Consider the following 20,596-nt stretch of genomic DNA (forward strand, 5'->3'; position numbering starts at 1 on the left):
GGCCAGACAAACGTGTGGTTCCTGAAGAGGGGCAGCAGCCTTTTCAGTAGTTGCAAGGGCAACAGTCTGGATGATTGACTGATTTGGCCTTGTAACAATAACCAAAACGGCCTTGCTGTGCTGGTACTGCGAACGGCTGAAAGCAAGGGGAAACTACGGCCGTAATTTTTCCCAAGGGCATGCAGCTTTACTGTATGATTAAATGATGATGGCGTCCTCTTGGGTAAAATATTCCGGAGTTAAATAGTCCCCCATTTGGATCTCCGGGCGGGGACTACTCAAGAGGATGTCGTTATCAGGAGAAAGAAAACTGGCGTTCTACGGATCGGAGCGTGGAATGTCAGATCCCTTAATTGGGCAGGTAGGTTAGAAAATTTAAAAAGGGAAATGGATAGGTTAAAGTTAGATATAGTGGGAATTAGTGAAGTTCGGTGGCAGGAGGAACAAGACTTCTGGTCAGGTGACTACAGGGTTATAAACACAAAGTCAAATAGGGGTAATGCAGGAGTAGGTTTAATAATGAATAGGAAAATAGGAATGCGGGTAAGCTACTACAAACAGCATAGTGAACGCATTATTGTGGCCAAGATAGATACGAAGCCCACACCTACTACAGTAGTACAAGCTTATATGCCAACTAGCTCTGCAGATGACGAAGAAATTGAAGAAATGTATGATGAAATAAAAGAAATTATTCAGATAGTGAAGGGAGACGAAAATTTAATAGTCATGGGTGACTGGAATTCGAGTGTAGGAAAAGGGAGAGAAGGAAACGTAGTAGGTGAATATGGATTGGGGCTAAGAAATGAAAGAAGAAGCCGCCTGATAGAATTTTGCACAGAGCACAACTTAATCATAGCTAACACTTGGTTTAAGAATCATGATAGAGGGTTGTATACATGGAAGAACCCTGGAGATACTAAAAGGTATCAGATAGATTATATAATGGCAAGACAGAGATTTAGGAACCAGGTTTTAAATTGTAAGACATTTCCAGGGGCAGATGTGGACTCTGACCACAATCTGTTGGTTATGACCTGTAGATTAAAACTGAAGAAACTGCAAAAAGGTGGGAATTTAAGGAGATGGGACCTGGATAAACTGAAAGAACCAGTGGTTGTACAGAGTTTCAGGGAGAGCATAAGGGAACAATTGAAAGGAATGGGGGAAAGAAATACAGTAGAAGAAGAATGGGTAGCTCTGAGGGATGAAGTAGTGAAGGCAGCAGACGTTCAAGTAAGTAAAAAGAAGAGGGTTAGTAGAAATCCTTGGGTAACAGAAGAAATATTGAATTTAATTGATGAAAGGAGAAAATATAAAAATGCAGTAAATGAAGCAGGCAAGAAGGAATACAAACGTCTCAAAAATGAGATCGACAGGAAGTGCAAAATGGCTAAGCAGGAATGGCTAGAGGACAAATGTAAGGATGTAGAGGTTTATCTCACTAGGGGTAAGATAGATACTGCCTACAGGAAAATTAAAGAGACCTTTGGAGATTAGAGAACCACATGTATGAACATCAAGAGCTCAGATGGAAACCCAGTTCTAAGCAAAGAAAGGAAAGCAGGAAGGTGGAAGGAGTATATAGAGGGTCTATACAAGGGCGATGCACTTGAGGACAATATTATGGAAATGGAAGAGGATGTAGATGAAGATGAAATGGGAGATACGATACTGCGTGAAGAGTTTGACAGAGCACTGAAGGACCTGAGTCGAAACAAGGCCCCTGAAGTAGACAAAATTCCATTGGAACTACTGACGGCCTTGGGAGAACCAGTCCTGACAAAACTCTACCATCTGGTGAGCAAGATGTACGAAACAGGCGAAATACCCTCAGACTTCAAGAAGAATATAATAATTCCAATCCCAAAGAAAGCAGGTGTTGACAGATGTGAAAATTACCGAACCATCAGTTTAATAAGCCACCGCTGCAAAGTACTAACACGAATTCTGTACAGACGAATGGAAAAACTAGTAGAAGCCGACCTCGGGGAAGATCAGTTTGGATTCCGTAGAAATACTGGAACACGTGAGGCAATACTGACCTTACGACTTATCTTAGAAGAAAGATTAAGGAAAGGCAAACCTACGTTTCTAGCATTTGTAGACTTAGAGAAAGCTTTTGACAATGTTGACTGGAATACTCTCTTTCAAATTCTAAAGGTGGCAGGGGTAAAATACAGGGAGCGAAAGGCTATTTACAACTTGTACAGAAACCAGATGGCAGTTATAAGAGTTGAGGGACATGAAAGGGAAGCAGTGGTTGGGAAGGGAGTAAGACAGGGTTGTAGCCTCTCCCCGATGTTATTCAATCTCTATATTGAGCAAGCAGTAAAGGAAACAAAAGAAAAATTTGGAGTAGGTATTAAAATCCATGGAGAAGAAATAAAAACTTTGAGGTTCGCCGATGACATTGTAATTCTGTCAGAGACAGCAAAGGACTTGGAAGAGCAGTTGAACGGAATGGATGGTGTCTTGAAGGGAGGATATAAGATGAACATCAACAAAAGCAAAACAAGGATAATGGAATGTAGTCGAGTTAAGTCGGGTGATGCTGAGGGTATTAGATTAGGAAATGAGACACTTAAAGTAGTAAAGAAGTTTTGCTATTTGGGGAGCAAAATAACTGATGATGGACAAAGTAGAGAGGATAAAAAATGTAGACTGGCAATGGCAAGGAAAGCGTTTCTGAAGAAGAGAAATTTGTTAACAAAGAGTATTGATTTAAGTGTCGGGAAGTCGTTTCTGAAAGTATTTGTATGTAGTGTAGCCATGTAAGGAAGTGAAACATGGATGATTAATAGTTTGCACATGAAGAGAATAGAAGCTTTTGAAATGTGTTGTTACAGAAGAAGCTGAAGATTAGATGGGTAGATCACGTAACTGATAAGGAGGTATTGAATAGAATTAGCGAGAAGAGGAGTTTGTGGCACAACTTGACCAGAAGAAGGGATCGGTTGGTAGGACAGAGGCATCAAGGGATCACCAATTTAGTATTGGAGGGCAGTGTGGAGGGTAAAAATCATAGGGGGAGACCAAGAGATGAATACACTAAGCAGATTCAGAAGGATGTAGGTTGCAGTAGGTACTGGGAGATGAAGAAGCTTGCACAGGATAGAGTAGCATGGAGAGCTGCATCAAACCAGTCTCAGGACTGAAGACCACAACAACAACAACAATAACTGTTCTCCAATGTTTTGTGGTTATCGGGCGTTGTGTTGTAACTACACACCGGAAGCAGCTACTAGGGTAGCAGAGTACGTGTGGCGTGCACACGGGGGTTTTTTAGATTAGAGGGACCCCCCCTTGGGCGAAACGATAAAATACCTGACGGCTTACCAGAGAGGACATTATCATCGTTGATAAAGAACGTCCGTCCTCAGAGACCAAAAACAGGAAAAGTCAACGTAATATTGGTAAACTGCAGGAGTATCCAGGGCAAGGTTCCTGAATTAGTATCTCTTATTGAAGGAAATAGTGCGCATATAGTATTAGGAACGGAAAGTTGGTTAAAACCGGAAGTGAACAGTAACGAAATCCTAGACACAGAATGGAATATATACCGCAAGGATAGGATAAACGCCAATGGTGGAGGAGTATTTATAGCAGTAAAGAATTCAATAATATCCAGTGAAGTTATTAGCGAATGTGAATGTGAAATAATCTGGGTTAAGTTAAGTATCAAAGGTGGGTCAGATATGATAGTCGGATGCTTCTATAGACCACCTGCATCAGCAACCGTAGTAGTTGAGCGCCTCAGAGAGAACCTGCAGAACGTCGTGAAGAAGTTTCGTGATCATACTATTGTAATAGGGGGAGACTTCAATCTACCAGGTATAGAATGGGATAGTCACACAATCAGAACTGGAGCCAGGGACAGAGACTCTTGTGACATTATCCTGACTGCCTTGTCCGAGAATTACTTCGAGCAGATAGTTAGAGAACCAACTCGTGAAGCTAACGTTTTAGACCTCATAGCAACAAATAGACCGGAACTTTTTGACTCCGTGAATGTAGAAGATGGTATCAGTGATCATAAGTCAGTGGTTGCATCAATGACTACAAGTGTAATAAGAAATGCCAAGAAAGGAAGGAAAATATATTTGCTTAACAAGAGTGATAGGGCACAAATCGCAGAATATCTGAGTGACCACCATCAAACGTTCATTTCTGAGGAAGAGGATGTGGAACAAAAATGGAAAAAATTCAGAAACATCGTCCAGTACGCCTTAGATAAGTTCGTACCGACTAAGGTCCAAAGCGAGGGGAAAGATCCACCGTGGTATAACAATCATGTACGAAAGGTACTACGGAAACAAAGAAAGCTTCATCATAGGTTTAAGAGTAGTCGAGTCATAGCTGATAAGGAAAAGCTGAACGAAGCGAAAAAGAGCGTAAAGAGAGCAATGAGAGAAGCATTCAACGAATTCGAACATAAAACATTGGCAAACAATCTAAACAAGAACCCTAAAAAGTTTTGGTCATATGTAAAATCGGTAAGCGGATCTAAATCCCCTATTCAGTCACTCGTTGACCACGATGGCACCGAAACAGAGGACGACCGAAGAAAGGCAGAAATACTGAATTCAGTGTTCCGAAACTGTTTCACTGCGGAAAATCGTAACACGGTCCCTGACTTCAGCCGTCGCACGGACGCCAAAATGGAAAATATTGAAATAAACGATATCGGAATTGAAAAACAACTGCTATCACTTAGTAGCGGAAAAGCATCCGGACCAGACGAGATACCCTTAAGATTCTACAGTGATTATGCTAAAGAACTTGCCCCCTTTCTATCAGCAATTTATCATAGATCGCTGGAAGAACGTAAAGTACCTAGCGACTGGAAGAAAGCGCAGGTCGTTCCCATTTTCAAGAAGGGTCATAAATCAGATGCGAATAATTATAGGCCTATTTCGCTTACGTCAATCTGTTGTAGAATAATGGAACATGTTTTGTGTTCTCGTATTATGACGTTCTTAGATAATACAAATCTCCTTCATCATAACCAACATGGATTCCGCAAACAGAGATCATGTGAAACTCAGCTCGCCCTATTTGCCCAAGAAATTCACAGTGCCGTAGACACTGGCGAGCAGATTGATGCCGTATTCCTGGACTTCAGGAAGGCATTTGATACGGTTCCGCACTTACGTTTAGTGAAAAAAATACGAGCTTACGGAATATCGGACCAGGTTTGTGATTGGATTCAGGATTTCCTAGAAGAAAGAACACAACATGTCATTCTTAACGGTTCAAAATCTGCAGATGTAGAGGTAATTTCGGGAGTACCGCAGGGAAGCGTGATAGGACCTTTATTGTTTACAATATACATAAATGACTTAGTTGACAACATCGGTAGCTCCGTGAGGCTATTTGCAGATGACACGGTTGTCTACAAGAAAGTAGCAACATCAGAAGACTCGTACGTACTCCAGGAGGACCTGCAGAGGATTAATGCATGGTGCGACAGCTGGCAGCTTTCCCTAAACGTAGATAAATGTAATATAATGCGCATACATAGGGGCAGAAATCCATTCCAGTACGATTATGCCATAGGTGGTAAATCATTGGAAGCGGTAACGACCGTAAAATACTTAGGAGTTACTATCCGGAGCGATCTGAAGTGGAATGATCACATAAAACAAATAGTGGGAAAAGCAGGCGCCAGGTTGAGATTCATAGGAAGAATTCTAAGAAAATGTGACTCATCGACGAAAGAAGTAGCTTACAAAACGCTTGTTCGTCCGATTCTTGAGTATTGCTCATCAGTATGGGACCCTTACCAGGTTGGATTAATAGAAGAGATAGACATGATCCAGCGAAAAGCAGCGCGATTCGTCATGGGGACATTTAGTCAGCGCGAGAGCGTTACGGAGATGCTGAACAAGCTCCAGTGGCGGACACTTCAAGAAAGGCGTTACGCAATACGGAGAGGTTTATTATCGAAATTACGAGAGAGCACATTCCGGGAAGAGATGGGCAACATATTACTACCGCCCACATATATCTCGCGTAATGATCACAACGAAAAGATCCGAGAAATTAGAGCAAATACGGAGACTTACAAGCAGTCGTTCTTCCCACGCACAATTCGTGAATGGAACAGGGAAGGGGGGATCAGATAGTGGTACAATAAGTACCCTTCGCCACACACCGTAAGGTGGCTCGCGGAGTATAGATGTAGATGTAGATGTAGAACTGTGCCAGCCTCAGCCTCAGTACAGCATCTGGAGGGGTCTGCACTTCTGATGTCATTAGTGACGAGACCCCTTTGTACCAACATGGAAGCAAAAGCACTATGAGTGCAGATAACCCAAACAATCACCATTTGCAATGTCTACCTCCCTTCAGGTAGATCAGTTCCTTATGCTGACGTGCTTACCTTATTACAGGAACTCCTGGCCCTGTATCTCCTCCTATTCACTATGAGTGCAGATAACCCAAGCAATCACCATTTGCAATGTCTACCTCCCTTCCGGTAGGTCAGTTCCTTATGTTGACCTGCTTACCTTAATACAGGAACTCCTGGCCCTGTATCTCCTCCTCGGGGCCTTCAAAGCACACAACCCCCTGTGAGGAAATGTCACTTCGACAGGTAAGTGTCTTCTAGTTGACGAACTTATTACAGACTTCAAAGCATGTCTCCTCAGTGACAATTCCCCTACATATTTCAGTGCTGCTCCTTGGCACCTTTTATGCTGCTGATCTCATGACATCCTCCTCTGCTGTCGTGGATTCTCTACATTGGACACCTCATATGACCTTTGTCACAGTGACCACTTTCTGGTGATCTCTCCCCCACTGCCACCAGGCAGACAGGCCCCCACGTTAGGCATTCTGCAGAGCCAGTTCACCTTTATATATGTCTGCTGTGCACTTCGATATCTCACCTCTCTCTTGGATTGCATTGATGCAGTCATGTGAGATGTCTGCCATTATTCTTCGTGCTGCTGCTACAGATCCCCCTTGTCATCGACTTGTACCATGGTGGACCAAGAATGTTGCAGTAGCTATACAGGACTGCCAACATGCACGGCAACAATTTAAATGACACCCTTCACAGACTAACCTTATCACTTTTAAGGGAGCACTAGGTTTCCTCCTTGGGGACGTATACCTCTTCATTGCAGGTTTGGTCCAAGCTCCGTAGCCTTCTGGGCCACCAGTGAAAATAGACTGTCCAGGGTCTTATCCTACAGGGTGCTCTGTGTACTGATCCATCGGTCCTTGCAGAACTTCTCATGACACACTTTGCGACAGCATCAATGTCCTCTTCATATCCTGCTACCTTTCTCCAGCAGAATCACCAAATTGAAGAAAGTCCCCTCTGTTTCAACCCCAACAAGCTGAATCCTTTAATGAGCCCTTCATTAAATGAGAATTCTTGCAGGCTCTTACTTTTTCACATGACACAGCCCCATCCACAACCAGATGATCCAACACTTGGAAATTACCCAGAGGCATAATCTACTCAGGGCCTTCAACCGTATTTGGCTCATGAGTTCCTTCCCTTCACAATGGCAAGACAGCTTAGTTATCCCCATCCTTCAGCCTGGGAAGAACCCAACATCTCTCGAGAGCTACCACCCAATTAACCTGACCAATGTACTTTGTAAACTGCTAAAGAGGATGGTTAGCTTCTGATTATGTTGGGTACTTGAATCTCGTGGCCTTTTGTCCCTGTATCAGTGTGGCTTCCGGGAAGGACAATCTACAACTGACCATTTACTGATTGGAAACAGCAATCTGATAGGGGTTTTTATTAACCACCAACACCTTCTTGTGGTTTTCACTGACCTACGTAAGGCATATGACACAGCTTGGTATTGTCACATTTTAGTTACCTTCCATGACTCAGGCTGTCACAGCCCCTTCAGATTTCTATCCGCAATTTTTTATTCCACCGGCTCTTCTGGGTTCAAGTTGCACTTCACTCAGACCCCTTGGATCCGAGAGAACAGTATCCCACAGGGTTCTGTGTTAGTGTCACACTCTTCCTCATAGCTATCAGCGAGCTTGTAACTTCTGTTGGACATCTGGTTACCCTGGCATTGTATGTTGAAAATATTTGCATTGGTGTAGCTCTCACTCGGTAGCATCTGCTTCCACTTTTCTCCCTCGCAAAATGCGGGTTATGCATTTTTGCTGTCAACCCAAATCACACCCTGATCAAGAACTTTATTTAGGTAACCAGCACCTAGTTCCATTTCTTGGGCCTTATTTTTGATGGAAAGCTGATGTGGCTGCACCATATTCTTCACCTGAAGACTACCTGCGTGCAGAAGCTTAATTCTCTTCCCCTCCTGGCCCAACCTCGTGGGGCACAGACTGTTCTTTCTTCTCCATCTTTACTGTGATCTGATTTTGTCAAGACTAGATTATGGTTGTCAGGGGTATGGCTCAATGGTTCCTTCCACTCTGAAACTAATTTACCCTGTTCACCATTATGAGCTGCGTCTGGCTGTTGGTGCCTTTCGCACTAGTTCCGTCGACAGTCTCCTTCCAGAAACAGGATTCCCCCTCTACAAATATGACAGAAGCAACTCCAGATTTTTTTTAGGGAATCTCCATTTGACAATTCCCTGGCCATCCTGTTTACCCCGTCCTCTTTGCAAACAAGGGATGTCTCCCTCCTGATACCCGCCCTTGGGTGGGACTGCTGGTTGGAATGCGTCTCACTTCCCTCTATCAGAGTCTCCATCTCCTTTCACTGGGAAGTGACCTTTGTATTTCCTCCTCCCCCCCCTCCGGCTGGTGCCTCAACCATAGATTAGGACCGACCCGTTCCAATGTACTAAGGTCTCTGTCACTGCTATGATATTCTATCATCTTGTATGTTCTACCCTTGAAGAGTTCCAGGGTGCTATCATCTTCTACACTAATCTTTCTAAAACGATCACTAATGTGGGGTATGCTTCTACGTCTCCTACTGGCATGGAACACCATTGGCTGCCAGGATTATGTAGTGTGTTCACAGCAAAACTGCTCGCCATTAACAGGGCCCTCCATTTTGTTTCTCAGGCTTTCCTCCACAGTGTTTTAATATGTACTGACTCAATGACCAGCTTGAAGGCTATAGACCAATGCTACTCTCATCACCCTGTGGTCTCTGCTATGCATGACCTTCTCTCTGCCCTTGGCTTTGTTGTCTCTCTCTGGGTCCCAAGTCTGTAGGCATCCCCGCAAATGAACTTAACCGTTTGATTAGAGAGGCAGATGCTTAACTCCATTCCCTTTCGTGATTCCAGGTGCCGATATGTAGATACAAATCAAACTCTCTTTTCCCAAAAATGGAACGACATCCTGTGCGCTACTGCTCTCAGTAATAAACACCCCACAATTGTGGAAACTGTTGCAGTTTGGCACTCTTTCTACGGCTCCTCTTGGAAAGAGTCCGAGTCCACATTCGTATTCCTTCTACACATTGATTGTACTAGGCTCACTCATTGTTTTCTCTTGCGTAACAAGACACCCTCACAATGTGGCTGTGAAGCCATACTGACAGTACCCCATATATTGGTGGAATGTCACCTTCTTTTGGCTCTTCATACTAAATATAGCCTTCCACATTCCTTGCCTTTAATATGAGCAGACAATTGGCAAAAATCAAGCAATGGAAACTGCAGGTGGGAATATCAACAGTGTAGGAAAAGACAGATTGCTACTTACCATAAAGAAGACTTGTTTACAGCTAGTAGCAATCTGTCTTTTCCTACAGTATCAATATTAGCAGACGATTCACAGATGGTTGAACTGGTCCTCAGTTTCCTACGGTAATGTGGTTTTATTTTCATTTATAAGGTTTTACTTTCCCCTCAGAGGAGAGGCAGGGTGTGGGACCCACAACTACTCTCTCGTGCAAGGACCACTCTTTTATCCCCCTGTTTTTCCAATTTTTAGATTTGGCCTAGCCTTTTATGCCTTCTATTTTGTGTGGTTTTAGCTTCCTTGCCTTATAGTTTGACTCGTCTGACTGGATCCGCCCACTTCTAGCTTACTTCTAAAGTAACTTTTGAATCACGGGATTAATGATTTCGCCATTTAGCCCCATAACCCACCCCAATCAATCAGTCACAATGATCCATGTCAGTGTACCCGAAAATGGGCAAATGTAATCAACTGTGATCATTCCACCATTGTGTGACATTTGCATGCACTGGGCAAGGTTAAAATATCGGGTGTTTGAGTGCCACATGCCCTAAGCCAAAATCACAAAAATCAGCAGATGTCCACATGTGCACCTCGGTGCCAAAATCACAATCAGCAGATGACTTCATGTGCATCACTGCTTGTTTGTCATCAATTGGCTAATAAACAACACTGATCATTCCTATACTGAATTGTCACTGGTGATCATAAATTGTTTATTTAGGCTAAAATAAGGAAAACAAAGGAATGGTTGAGCCCAAACAAAGCAGCAGCTCCCCATACAAAGACCTGCATGCATCCACAAGAGAGAACTGACATTTATTGTCAACAACTGACACATCTTGCAGGAGCAACCCAAGAACAACAACCAGGAAGACTGCGTGAAGTGATGCTACTCCACAATAAATCCACCCGCATTCTGCTGGACTGCCAACAAACGCTATACAGAAGTTGAGACGGGTAGTCATTCTGCACCCACCTTATTCACCTGATCTTGCACCCTCAAATTTTCATAGGTTGGGGTAAATAATATAATACAACAGCATGAATTTTCATGTACCATGAGTCACTTTAATGTAATTAAGTTTTTATACCAAGAGAGATATTAGAGATAACATTACCTTGTTCAGTAAATTTACTTCTTAGTGTGAATGTGTAACCAGTATCACTACTAAAAATTTCCTAATTTCAACCAATATTGTAAGAACAGAAAATTAAATGTGTAATGTTGGTCACATAATCTGAGCCATGGCTGTATTATTTTGAGATGATGCCTTTAGCAGCAGTAGAAAGACAGAGTAGGAGGAGGGAAAAGTTGAAGAGTGTAGTAATATATGAAGAATTTAAGAAAAAAACATGTGGAAGAAGCTCGAAAAAGCCAGCAGAACCAGAAACAAAAGTTTCTACAGTTGGGTCAAAATAAGCAAGGACTGTTATTAGAAGAAAGAAGAGCTAAAAATAGGGAGATAGAGAGAAAACATAGGTAACATAAGATGCAAGATCAGCAACCTAGTAAAGCAAGTTTGTCACCATATAAGTCACATAGTGCTCTGAATAAAGCCATGGCTTGAGTGCTGCAATTTCTTACATTAGCAAGGTACTGTCAACTATACCTCAAAATGTGAAGGTAGTCTCAATCTGGTCAGATGGACCTGCCTCCCAATTTACAAACAAATATATTACTGCTGCTGAACCTGAATTTCAATCATTTCGTAATGTGGAAATCTATTGGAACTTATTTGCTACATTTTATGGTAAAGTAGCCATAGGTGGAATTGGTGTAGTTGCAGAACAGCTAGTGGGAAATGCAGTAAAAAAGCAAAACTTCATAGGAAAATGCATCAACTTTCGCTCAGGTAGCTGCAAGTACCTGAGCGATGTTGTCAGTGCAAGAGGATATTTTCAGTTCTCTGACGTAATTGAATTTACAATTCATTTTCCCAGATGTCATGCTCTTATAATTTTTCAGAGTGTTTGAAAAATGAAAAGTTAATGTTAAGTTTATCGGATTTGGCACATAATGTCACATTTTCTTTTCTCTGCTTGCATGAAAAAAGTTTTTCCAACAAGAAGTAGCAAGTAACAGTCACTTTACATTGAGTCATGCACCTTTTCCAGTATATTACAGTATTTCACATGGTAGAAATATTTTTAGAAATCTGTAACACTGTCATTTGAATAATATGAATTTTTTATGATCAAAACCAGATCCATACTCCTAATAGTTTGAGGACACTTTCGACCTAAAATGCACATTAGGAATAGGATGTCCCAAATTTGTAACATGAGTCACAACATAAATTACATCTTGTTCTTTAATTTTAGTGCTCTTTCCTGATTAAAGATCTTTGCCTGAATGACACAATTCATAATGATGACATACAAAAGAAAATATGGGTTTTATAGATTGATAACAAGTCAACATAATAAAACACTGATTTCAAAATGTAACATGAGTCACCATGCAATCTCCCTAGGCTCATTTGTGGGCAAAGCAGATGACAGGCTTTGGTTTATTGGTAGAGTACTGGGGAAGTTCAGTCAGTCCACAAAGGAGCTTGCTACAAATCACTCATGTGACCAGTTCTGGAATATTGCTCAGGTGTTTGGAACCCATACCGAATAGGATTAACAGGGGATATTGAATATACACATCGAAGGGCACTGCAAATGGTCACAGGTTTCTTTTATCTGCAGGAAAATGTCACCAGAGACACTGAAGGAACTGAACTGGAAGACTCGTGAAGATAGGCATAAACTATCCCAAGAAAGTCTATTAACAAAGTTTCAAAAACCGGCTTTAAATGATGACTCTAGGAATATACTACAACCCCCTACATATGGTTCACATGGTGATTGTGAGGATAAGATAAGAATAATTACAGCATTCACTTAAGCATTCAGACAATCATTCTTCAGACAATCATTCTTCACACTCTCCATATGTGAATTGAATGGGAAGAAACCCTAATAACTGGTACAATGGGACGTACCCTCTACCATGCAGTTAATGATGGTATAGATGTAGACGGCATCAAAACAGGCATAAAAATGTACACGACTGTATTCCTGAGAATGACAACATGGAAGTTGGGCTTGATACTTTTGACAGGAAAAAAATCAGTGAATATTCTATATGTAAATAAAAGTCGCTCTATCTCAAATCCTCCTTTCGCAAATGTACTTTCGACACAGTGAGATTGTTATGCATTCTTCTCATCAGAAGTAGGAAGATGAAGATTCAATGTTCTATGAGTACACATAGCATGATCCCATTAAAATAGTTCTTTTTCTGTTAATAGCTGTAAATTGAGTCATAGTTACTAGTTTTTAAGTGTAATAGAAAACTGCATTCATTTTTTTTCCCATGAATTTGGCAGATGTACCTCAACGAATAGTAACTGTTGCGAAAGTATTTAATTCCCCGTTATTTTTGCGTACTGTATGATAATATGTTACAAGTTTCTTTACATTAAAAGTTTAAATTTCACAGAATTCACTATTTTACTGCTAGTCACTTACACCTTGATTTTTGTAACCTTTTCACTGTAATATTGGTTGTGAAGGTATGAGATCTTTTCAGACTCGGAAGTTATGCTCTCACCAGAGAATTCCATTCACATACAAAATGCAATTGGAGCTGATATCATTATGCAGTTGGATGACGTTGTGAAGACAACAACAACTGGACCTCGTGTAGAAGAAGCTATGCATCGGTTAGTGTTTGGGGCATCCGTATTGTCAAGAACTGCCAAATATCTTTTATGGGAATATGTTGATTAAGTAGATAAAGCTCCCACTTCAGGACCACAACTTTGTAATATAAACTTCACATTCTCATTATATCTATTTATAATAAATAATTGTTTTGTTACTTACAGGACTACAAGATGGCTTGATAGATGTCTGAAAGCTCATAAAAATCCAGAAAGCCAAAATATATTTCCGATTGTACAGGGTGGTTTGGATCCTGATCTGCGCAGTGAAAGTGCTAAGCAGCTCATCCAACGTGATGTTCGTGGATTTGCAGTTGGAGGTTTAAGGTACTGTTGTTTATAATTTTATCGTGCAAATTCTTTAAGATATGTCACACCACTTTGAATATAATTGTTTAAAAGCTTTGGAAATTCATTTAAAATATGATTTTGAGTGCTTCATCTTTTAGCAAAGGTATTTTAAATTGTTAGAATAGTCTCTTTCCCATTTTTATGTAAGTTATCATACTGACACATGTATTGAAAAATACAATTTTCAACATTTTACATTATTTGTGGTTGCTTTATTAAGTAGTCCTTTTCTCTTGAGTATTACTTTTGTTAAAAACACTTTGAAAAAAATCATAAGTGTCATGCTCAATTGTACAGCAAGAATTTTGTGTAGGTGTTATTAACATCAATGTTACTAACACCAATTGCTCTTTTTATCACCCACCAGAAGTAAATGCTCTGTATCACCAATGTATATATTTGTCCACATTCATTGTCATTCCATATCTACCCATCTTTGTACTTTTATGTTCACTTCCAGTAACACTTCAGTTCTCATCTGCACATCATTTCTGCTTCCTAACTAGTTCTAACACAGATATCATTTTTGTATGAGCAAGTCTATGATGCATTCCAAAATTCACAACTATGAATACTATGGGCAAGATCTGTGTGCACCTGTCAGTCAAGAGTATTCATCTATGAATTTTTATATACTTTCCTGGCTTCCCATGCCTCAGTCTGCATGCCAAGACAATTGTTCAAATTTGACTTCATATTTTAGGATTATTTAGTGATACTGCCTTACTTAATTGGTTGTTGATTTTGTGCATAGTTCTCAAGGCTCTTCAGATACTGCTTTTTATACGTACTCCAGATGTTAGGTTCTCATAGAGATAGAGCTCCAGATAACAGCAGACAAGTGTTTGCCATATCAGATGATAATTTTTTTCTGCAATGCTTTTAGGAAATTAAATCAAATTTTTCACATGAAGTTTCCAATGTGTTTGAAGAGGAAATTTTAGCATTGGTGTATGTTCACACTTTTGACATAACATCAGCGAAACATGAACTTTCAATTTAAGAATCACCCAGGAACTAAGAAATAGATCACTGTAAATGAAACGGAGGTAGGCAGTATGTGTAAACAGGCACATCGATGGCAGGTGGACCAAGGAAGTTTTGTGATGCTGGATTGAGAGAGATACGGAAAGACCAAGGCAACAGCCTCTTGGAAGGTGAGTAAATGACATTAGAAAACACTAGTGGCGTGTTTAGCGAAATTCCATAATGCATGTAGAAGTCTGAAGGAGCCCTGAGCCAGCTGTGGACATCAAGTGGCTGAGGAATTTCACATAAAATCTCATAGTTTGTCTTGATAACACTGCTCAGGATTGTATATTTAAAAAAAAAAACTAATTAATTTGTTATACTGTTTTTTAACCTTCTGTACTCCATAAGCTCTTGATATGTGGTGTATGACAAGATATGTGGCACACCAGGAAAGTTTTTCCCCCTTTCCTGTTCCATTTTTGATGGCATGTTGAAAGAAAGATTGCTAGTAGCCCTCTGGATGCAACTCATTTATTCATTGCTTTGTTGTAAGTAACAAGTTCCATAGCTTTCATTGGAATGTGGCTCACAAAATATTAAATGTAAGGCTTTCTGTGATAGTGTCCAATTAGAAATTATTGATAAAGTATGTGTTACATTCTTGCTGACAAATCCATAAACACGGTTTGTGTTTTTTTTAAGTGACCTTTACTTGTGGCTTGTTCAAGCAGATGTTTAGTAATTGACATCCTTCATGCATTATAGTTCTGTAGGAGTCTCCTAATAATCTCTGCCTTCCCCATAGCTTGATTTAAGCATGTATTTCATTTTGAATTGTTCCATGCTATTACACACCTGTGACTGATTTTAGTGACTGATCATTGATAGAGTGGTCAGAGAATATTGAGACTTTCCGTCTACTTACAGGTATTACGTTTCATTTATTTATGTTGAAGGATTGGCTGCCAGTCTTTGCACCAAGCACTATCATCAAGTCTTTGAACTTTTCATTAACTATGTGATTTTCTTGTGTTAACTATGTGACTTTCCTGTGTATGACTGTGTCACCTTTTGTTGATAATGTGTTGTGAACAGTAACAGTCCTTACACTTTCTTGAGTTACAATTGATCTCCCTTTCACTTCCTATGTCATCTCTTTAAGGACAACCTGTGGGGTTCTGCTTGCTAGGAATTGTTCAAGTCGAGCACATATCTGTTTGTGTACTCCAGGATGATTCATATTAACATTTGAAAAAATCTGAAATGATAGATGACACTGAGACAAGTAATTTAATATAAGACACATGGAGCCACAAATGTTGAACATGTAACTTCATCAGATGGCACACCCCTTTGCATGTGCAGCAGATGGGCTTGTTGATCTTATCCTCACCAGTAGAGGGCAGTGCTACAAATCGCTCCACTAGGCAACCCTTTTTGGTTCTTGCACTGTCTGATGTGATAAGGTAGTGCTTGCAATAACAACAAAGTAGAAATCATGTCATAAATTAGATGTTATCTGATAATTAACCTTGATTTCAGCACATGTGTGTGACCACTGTGTTACCTTCCCTCGATACATGTTTTGCCTTCAGTGTTTGCATACATGCCGGGTCTCTGTTTTGCGCATTCAGTGATCGACAACAGCAAACAATGTGTGAGAATGTAAATACAGTGTGCAACCTGCATAAGTATTTCTTGCTGAAAGTGCACTGGAATTAGCAGCACTATGACATGACACATATTGGCTCATTAAATGTGAACTGATTCATCGTAATATTGTATTACCACTGTCACGAGCACTACTGTATGAAATAGATAGAACAAAAACACAGTAACCTAGCAGAGTGATGTGTAGTGCTGCGATGGTAGGCTCAACAAGACCAACCATTACAAGTGCAGTAAGGTACATCATCTGGTGACATCACGTTTGAAATTTGTCATCAATTTTTTGGGGTATTTCCCAACATTTGCCCCCATGTGTCTTACATTAAATTACCTGTCTCAGCATCATCGGGGCTTTTTAAAGGTTAATAAGAACCATCCAGTATATTTGGTTTACTAGGTGTTGCTGCAGAACTGCATTCAAAACTTCCCAGAGACCAAAAACAACTGGAATAAACCCAGTCTCCCCTCTGCAGCATTTAGATCTTGGGAACAATCAGACCAAACTGAATTTCACATGATTCATGCTTGCTGAATTTGTGTTTATTTCTACAGAAAAGTGTTTGGTCTCCAGAAAAGTATTTATATGGAAGCATTAAATAAGTTTCATAATTCTACAGCAAAATAGATCTGTAGCTCTATCTGTGAACCTTCTTAAAGACTGGAATTGTGGACATTAGATTGTTTCAGCTTACAAAGATAGACAGCTGCTGGAATAGCAGCTAGTTCTTTCACATATTCAGTATAGAATGTAAAAGTTGTTTGTGAATTCTGCACTGATTTCTACTTCTGTCTTGGTATCTGTATAACAGTCGGACAAACTCTGTTGTGATCTTCTATGGACAAAATTTCATTATATCAACTTAAATTTCAGTTCTACTATATTCAGTAGACATCTGGACAGACAACTTCTCTAATTTTTGGGATCCAGAAAAACTCGGCAAGATTATATCAGAAGGAAAAAGTTCAATTGCATGTATGTTATGGCAGATGCTTATTTTGAGATCACATTTTTAGACTTCGCATAAAATATTAGCAAGAATATTTATTAATAATTTGAAACTTGTTCATCAGACAGAAATGGTGTCATCATCAACAAATGTGCACATCTGAAAGAAGGAAGGAAAAGCAGAAAAAACTAATTTTAACACCTTCAGAATTAGTTATGGTTGATGAATCCTTCCCCTGATTTTCATCAGCAGCATGTCATCTGCTCCTACATGTTCTAGTGGACAACACTTTGCCTTTTGCTTTACAGTCCTTATGCTGTTACAGGACACTGTGTAAGCTGGCTGTTAAAGTGCAAACAACACATCTATACTAAATACACAGTCCAGTCACACTAATGTGACCACCACATGTGATACCCACCTACAGGTGGCAAGTGGCAGCATTAGCAGTGGAGGGTTTATAAACTGTGTCAGGGGGATGTGGAAAACAATGCAGTCATTATCACTATGCAGAAATGCAGAGTTTATCTGACACCCAAAAGGGCATGATCGTTGGCTTTAAGCTTAAGAGTGGAAGCATTTCCAAAACAGCTAAGTCTGTACACTGTTTACGTGCTGACTTGCTTAAACTATATCATGTGTGGCCAAATGACACTATCCAAAACTAGACCGAGGCAGCTGTGGTGCACCATGGGCCATTGACGACAGCGGTGAACAACGGTTGTGGAGAAGTATATGGATGAATAATGAGCAACTGTTGGACAACTGACTCCCCAGATGAACCAAGGGGCTATCAACAGTGTCTCCCCAGTGACTGTTCAGAGAACATTGCTGCGTTTGGGTCTCCACAGCAGGTGCCTGGTTTGTGCACCCATACTGACTGTTGGTCATAAGCAACAAAGACTAGAATTTGCACACCAATAGCGCAGCTGGACGTCCATTGAGTGGCGATAGGTGGCCTTTTCAGATGAATCACATTTCACACTCCATCAGCAAGAATCTTCTGAAAACAAACACCCTACAACAATCGTTGGAAGGGTCCAGGCCAGAGGAAAAAGTGTTATGGTCTGAGAAACGTTTTCGTGGCATTCATTGAGTGGTTCTGGAAGGCACAATGGTTCAACACTAGTATGGATCTATCATTGGGACATTTTCACCCCTACATGCTGTTTGCTTTTCCTCGGGATGGTGACATCTACCAGCAAGACAAGGCAACGTGTCACACAGCTCGCAATGTATGAACATAGTTTGAAGAGCACCAAGATGCATTTAACATTCTCCCGTGGCCACCAAATTCCCCAGATTTAAACCCAGTAACGATTCTGTGGGTCCACCTTAATTGAGCTGTTCGCACCATGGATCCTTAGCCAAGAAACCGAGTGCAGCTGGCCACAGCAGTAGAGTCAGTACCCCCATCTGTACCTTCCGGAACATCATTGACTGCCTTCCTGCATGTTTCACAGCAGTCTGCAATGCAAAACGTGGGTAGTCAGGCTTAAGAAGGTGGTCACATTAATGTGACTGGACAGTGTAAATCACTGTGGCTCATAAACTCGTCATGTCAATTCCAAGCTCTGACATGGGATTTACATTTGATATTCCTGTTGTAAAATGTTGTGTGCCACAATGATTTATTTAAAATACGTATGCTGTTTTCACTGCTACAGTTCTCTCCTGGAAAAGCGTAAGGATCACAGCAAGACAAATCACCGTCCTTCGGAACAGATTGCAGGAGTGGGTAACTGGGAAACATTAGCCATCAGAAGATGGGCATAATAGCTCCTAACACCAATTTAAAAGTATCTATGGCTGGCCGCATTACCCATCAACAATAATTATTTATGTTTCAGGCTATGATATTGAACTTCCATATTTATCTAGTCTATTAGTGTTGTGAAATTATTTATTTATTTATTTTTTCAGTGGAGGTGAAAGCAAGGATGAATTTTGGAATATGGTTCATTTGTCAACAAACATACTACCTGAAGATAAGCCTCGGTATTTGATGGGTGTTGGATTTGCTACAGATCTTGTAATTTGCTGTGCGCTTGGCATAGATATGTTTGACTGTGTGTTTCCGACAAGAACTGCAGTGAGTAGCATAAAAATAATGGGAAACCACAGTTTTAATACCTTTATGGAATGACTTTGTGTAGATATAGTTAATGTGTGCTAATGGTTATTCAATTATGGTGTTATTCAACATGTAGTTCTCAAAATTCTTTCACTGCAATATATAGTATTTTCAATTTTGAAAGTATTCTCAATGATTACCAAGTGTTAAGTTAGTTGCCATGTCTTAATGTTTGTTTTTTAATGCTACATTTTTTATGTGGCAAGGAATAAACATGAAACATTTACTTAGGTGATACCAAATGTACTGGTTGTGTGTGTATTATTCTTAAAGCTATGTTTGCATGTTTTCAGAGATTTGGATGTGCTCTTGTGAACACTGGGCAGCTGAACTTGAAACAGAAGAACTACAAAACTGATTACAGACCTATAGATGAAAACTGCAACTGTTCAACATGTCAACGATATTCTAGAGCATACCTTCATTCCATTGTTACTGTTGAGACAGTTGCTTGCCACCTCCTTACAGTGCATAATATTTGCTTTCAAGTAAGTAAGCTTTTTGGTTCTCATATTAAATTTCGTGTATTTAATAGCATCCGACATTTGCCGTACTGCTCATGTTCTAATAAGACATGAACAAACACCAGCAGCCATAATGCAGCCAAAGGTTCTTCTATTGTCTTCTAATCTTGCCTTTCCATGTATAGCTGTAGTGTTGAATGGTCGACAAGCATTTAAAGAAGATTGAAAATATAGCTGAGTTTATAGGCAATGTTCTTGTTTGGAACTATCTGATACAAAACCAACATACGGGGTGGCAAAAAATAAATAAATAAATAAATTTGAAAACTGTATTTTCAAAACAACCTTATCTCCTTCAAAATACTCTCCATTATAACTAATAAATTTGTCCCACTGGAGATTCCTGTTTGAAACATTTTTTTTATAGTCGTCTTTAGAAAAGGCTGACAGCTCCATCCTCGTTGTTGTTGTTGTTTTTAATTTCAGTGTTGCCAGATCGGTTTCCTTTCTGGGGCATAACCGTAGCACCATGACTCATCACCAGTAATGACCTTTGACAGAAAATCTGGATCAGTTTCAAGCTGTTGTTTCAAAGCACGACATATTTCAACTCGACATTCCTTTTGATTGTCAGTCAGAACCCAAGGAACAAACTTGGCCATTTCATTCCCAAATCTTCCATTAAAATTCACT

At 40.2% G+C, this 20,596-nt stretch overlaps 1 protein-coding gene across 1 annotated transcript in view; it reads left to right on the forward strand.

Moving 5' to 3' along the window:
• Positions 1-20,596, forward strand: part of LOC124615462 (queuine tRNA-ribosyltransferase catalytic subunit) — a 61,763-nt gene that overhangs the window by 38,081 nt on the left and 3,086 nt on the right. The window contains exons 4-7 of the mRNA XM_047143369.1: positions 13,235-13,367; positions 13,533-13,694; positions 19,229-19,397; positions 19,733-19,927. Of these exons, the coding sequence (XP_046999325.1) occupies positions 13,235-13,367; positions 13,533-13,694; positions 19,229-19,397; positions 19,733-19,927 (659 nt within the window). The remainder of the gene's footprint in view (positions 1-13,234; positions 13,368-13,532; positions 13,695-19,228; positions 19,398-19,732; positions 19,928-20,596) is intronic.

The sequence above is a fragment of the Schistocerca americana genome, chromosome 5 (genome assembly GCF_021461395.2).
Source record: "Schistocerca americana isolate TAMUIC-IGC-003095 chromosome 5, iqSchAmer2.1, whole genome shotgun sequence".
In the NCBI taxonomy this organism is placed as follows: domain Eukaryota; kingdom Metazoa; phylum Arthropoda; class Insecta; order Orthoptera; family Acrididae; genus Schistocerca; species Schistocerca americana.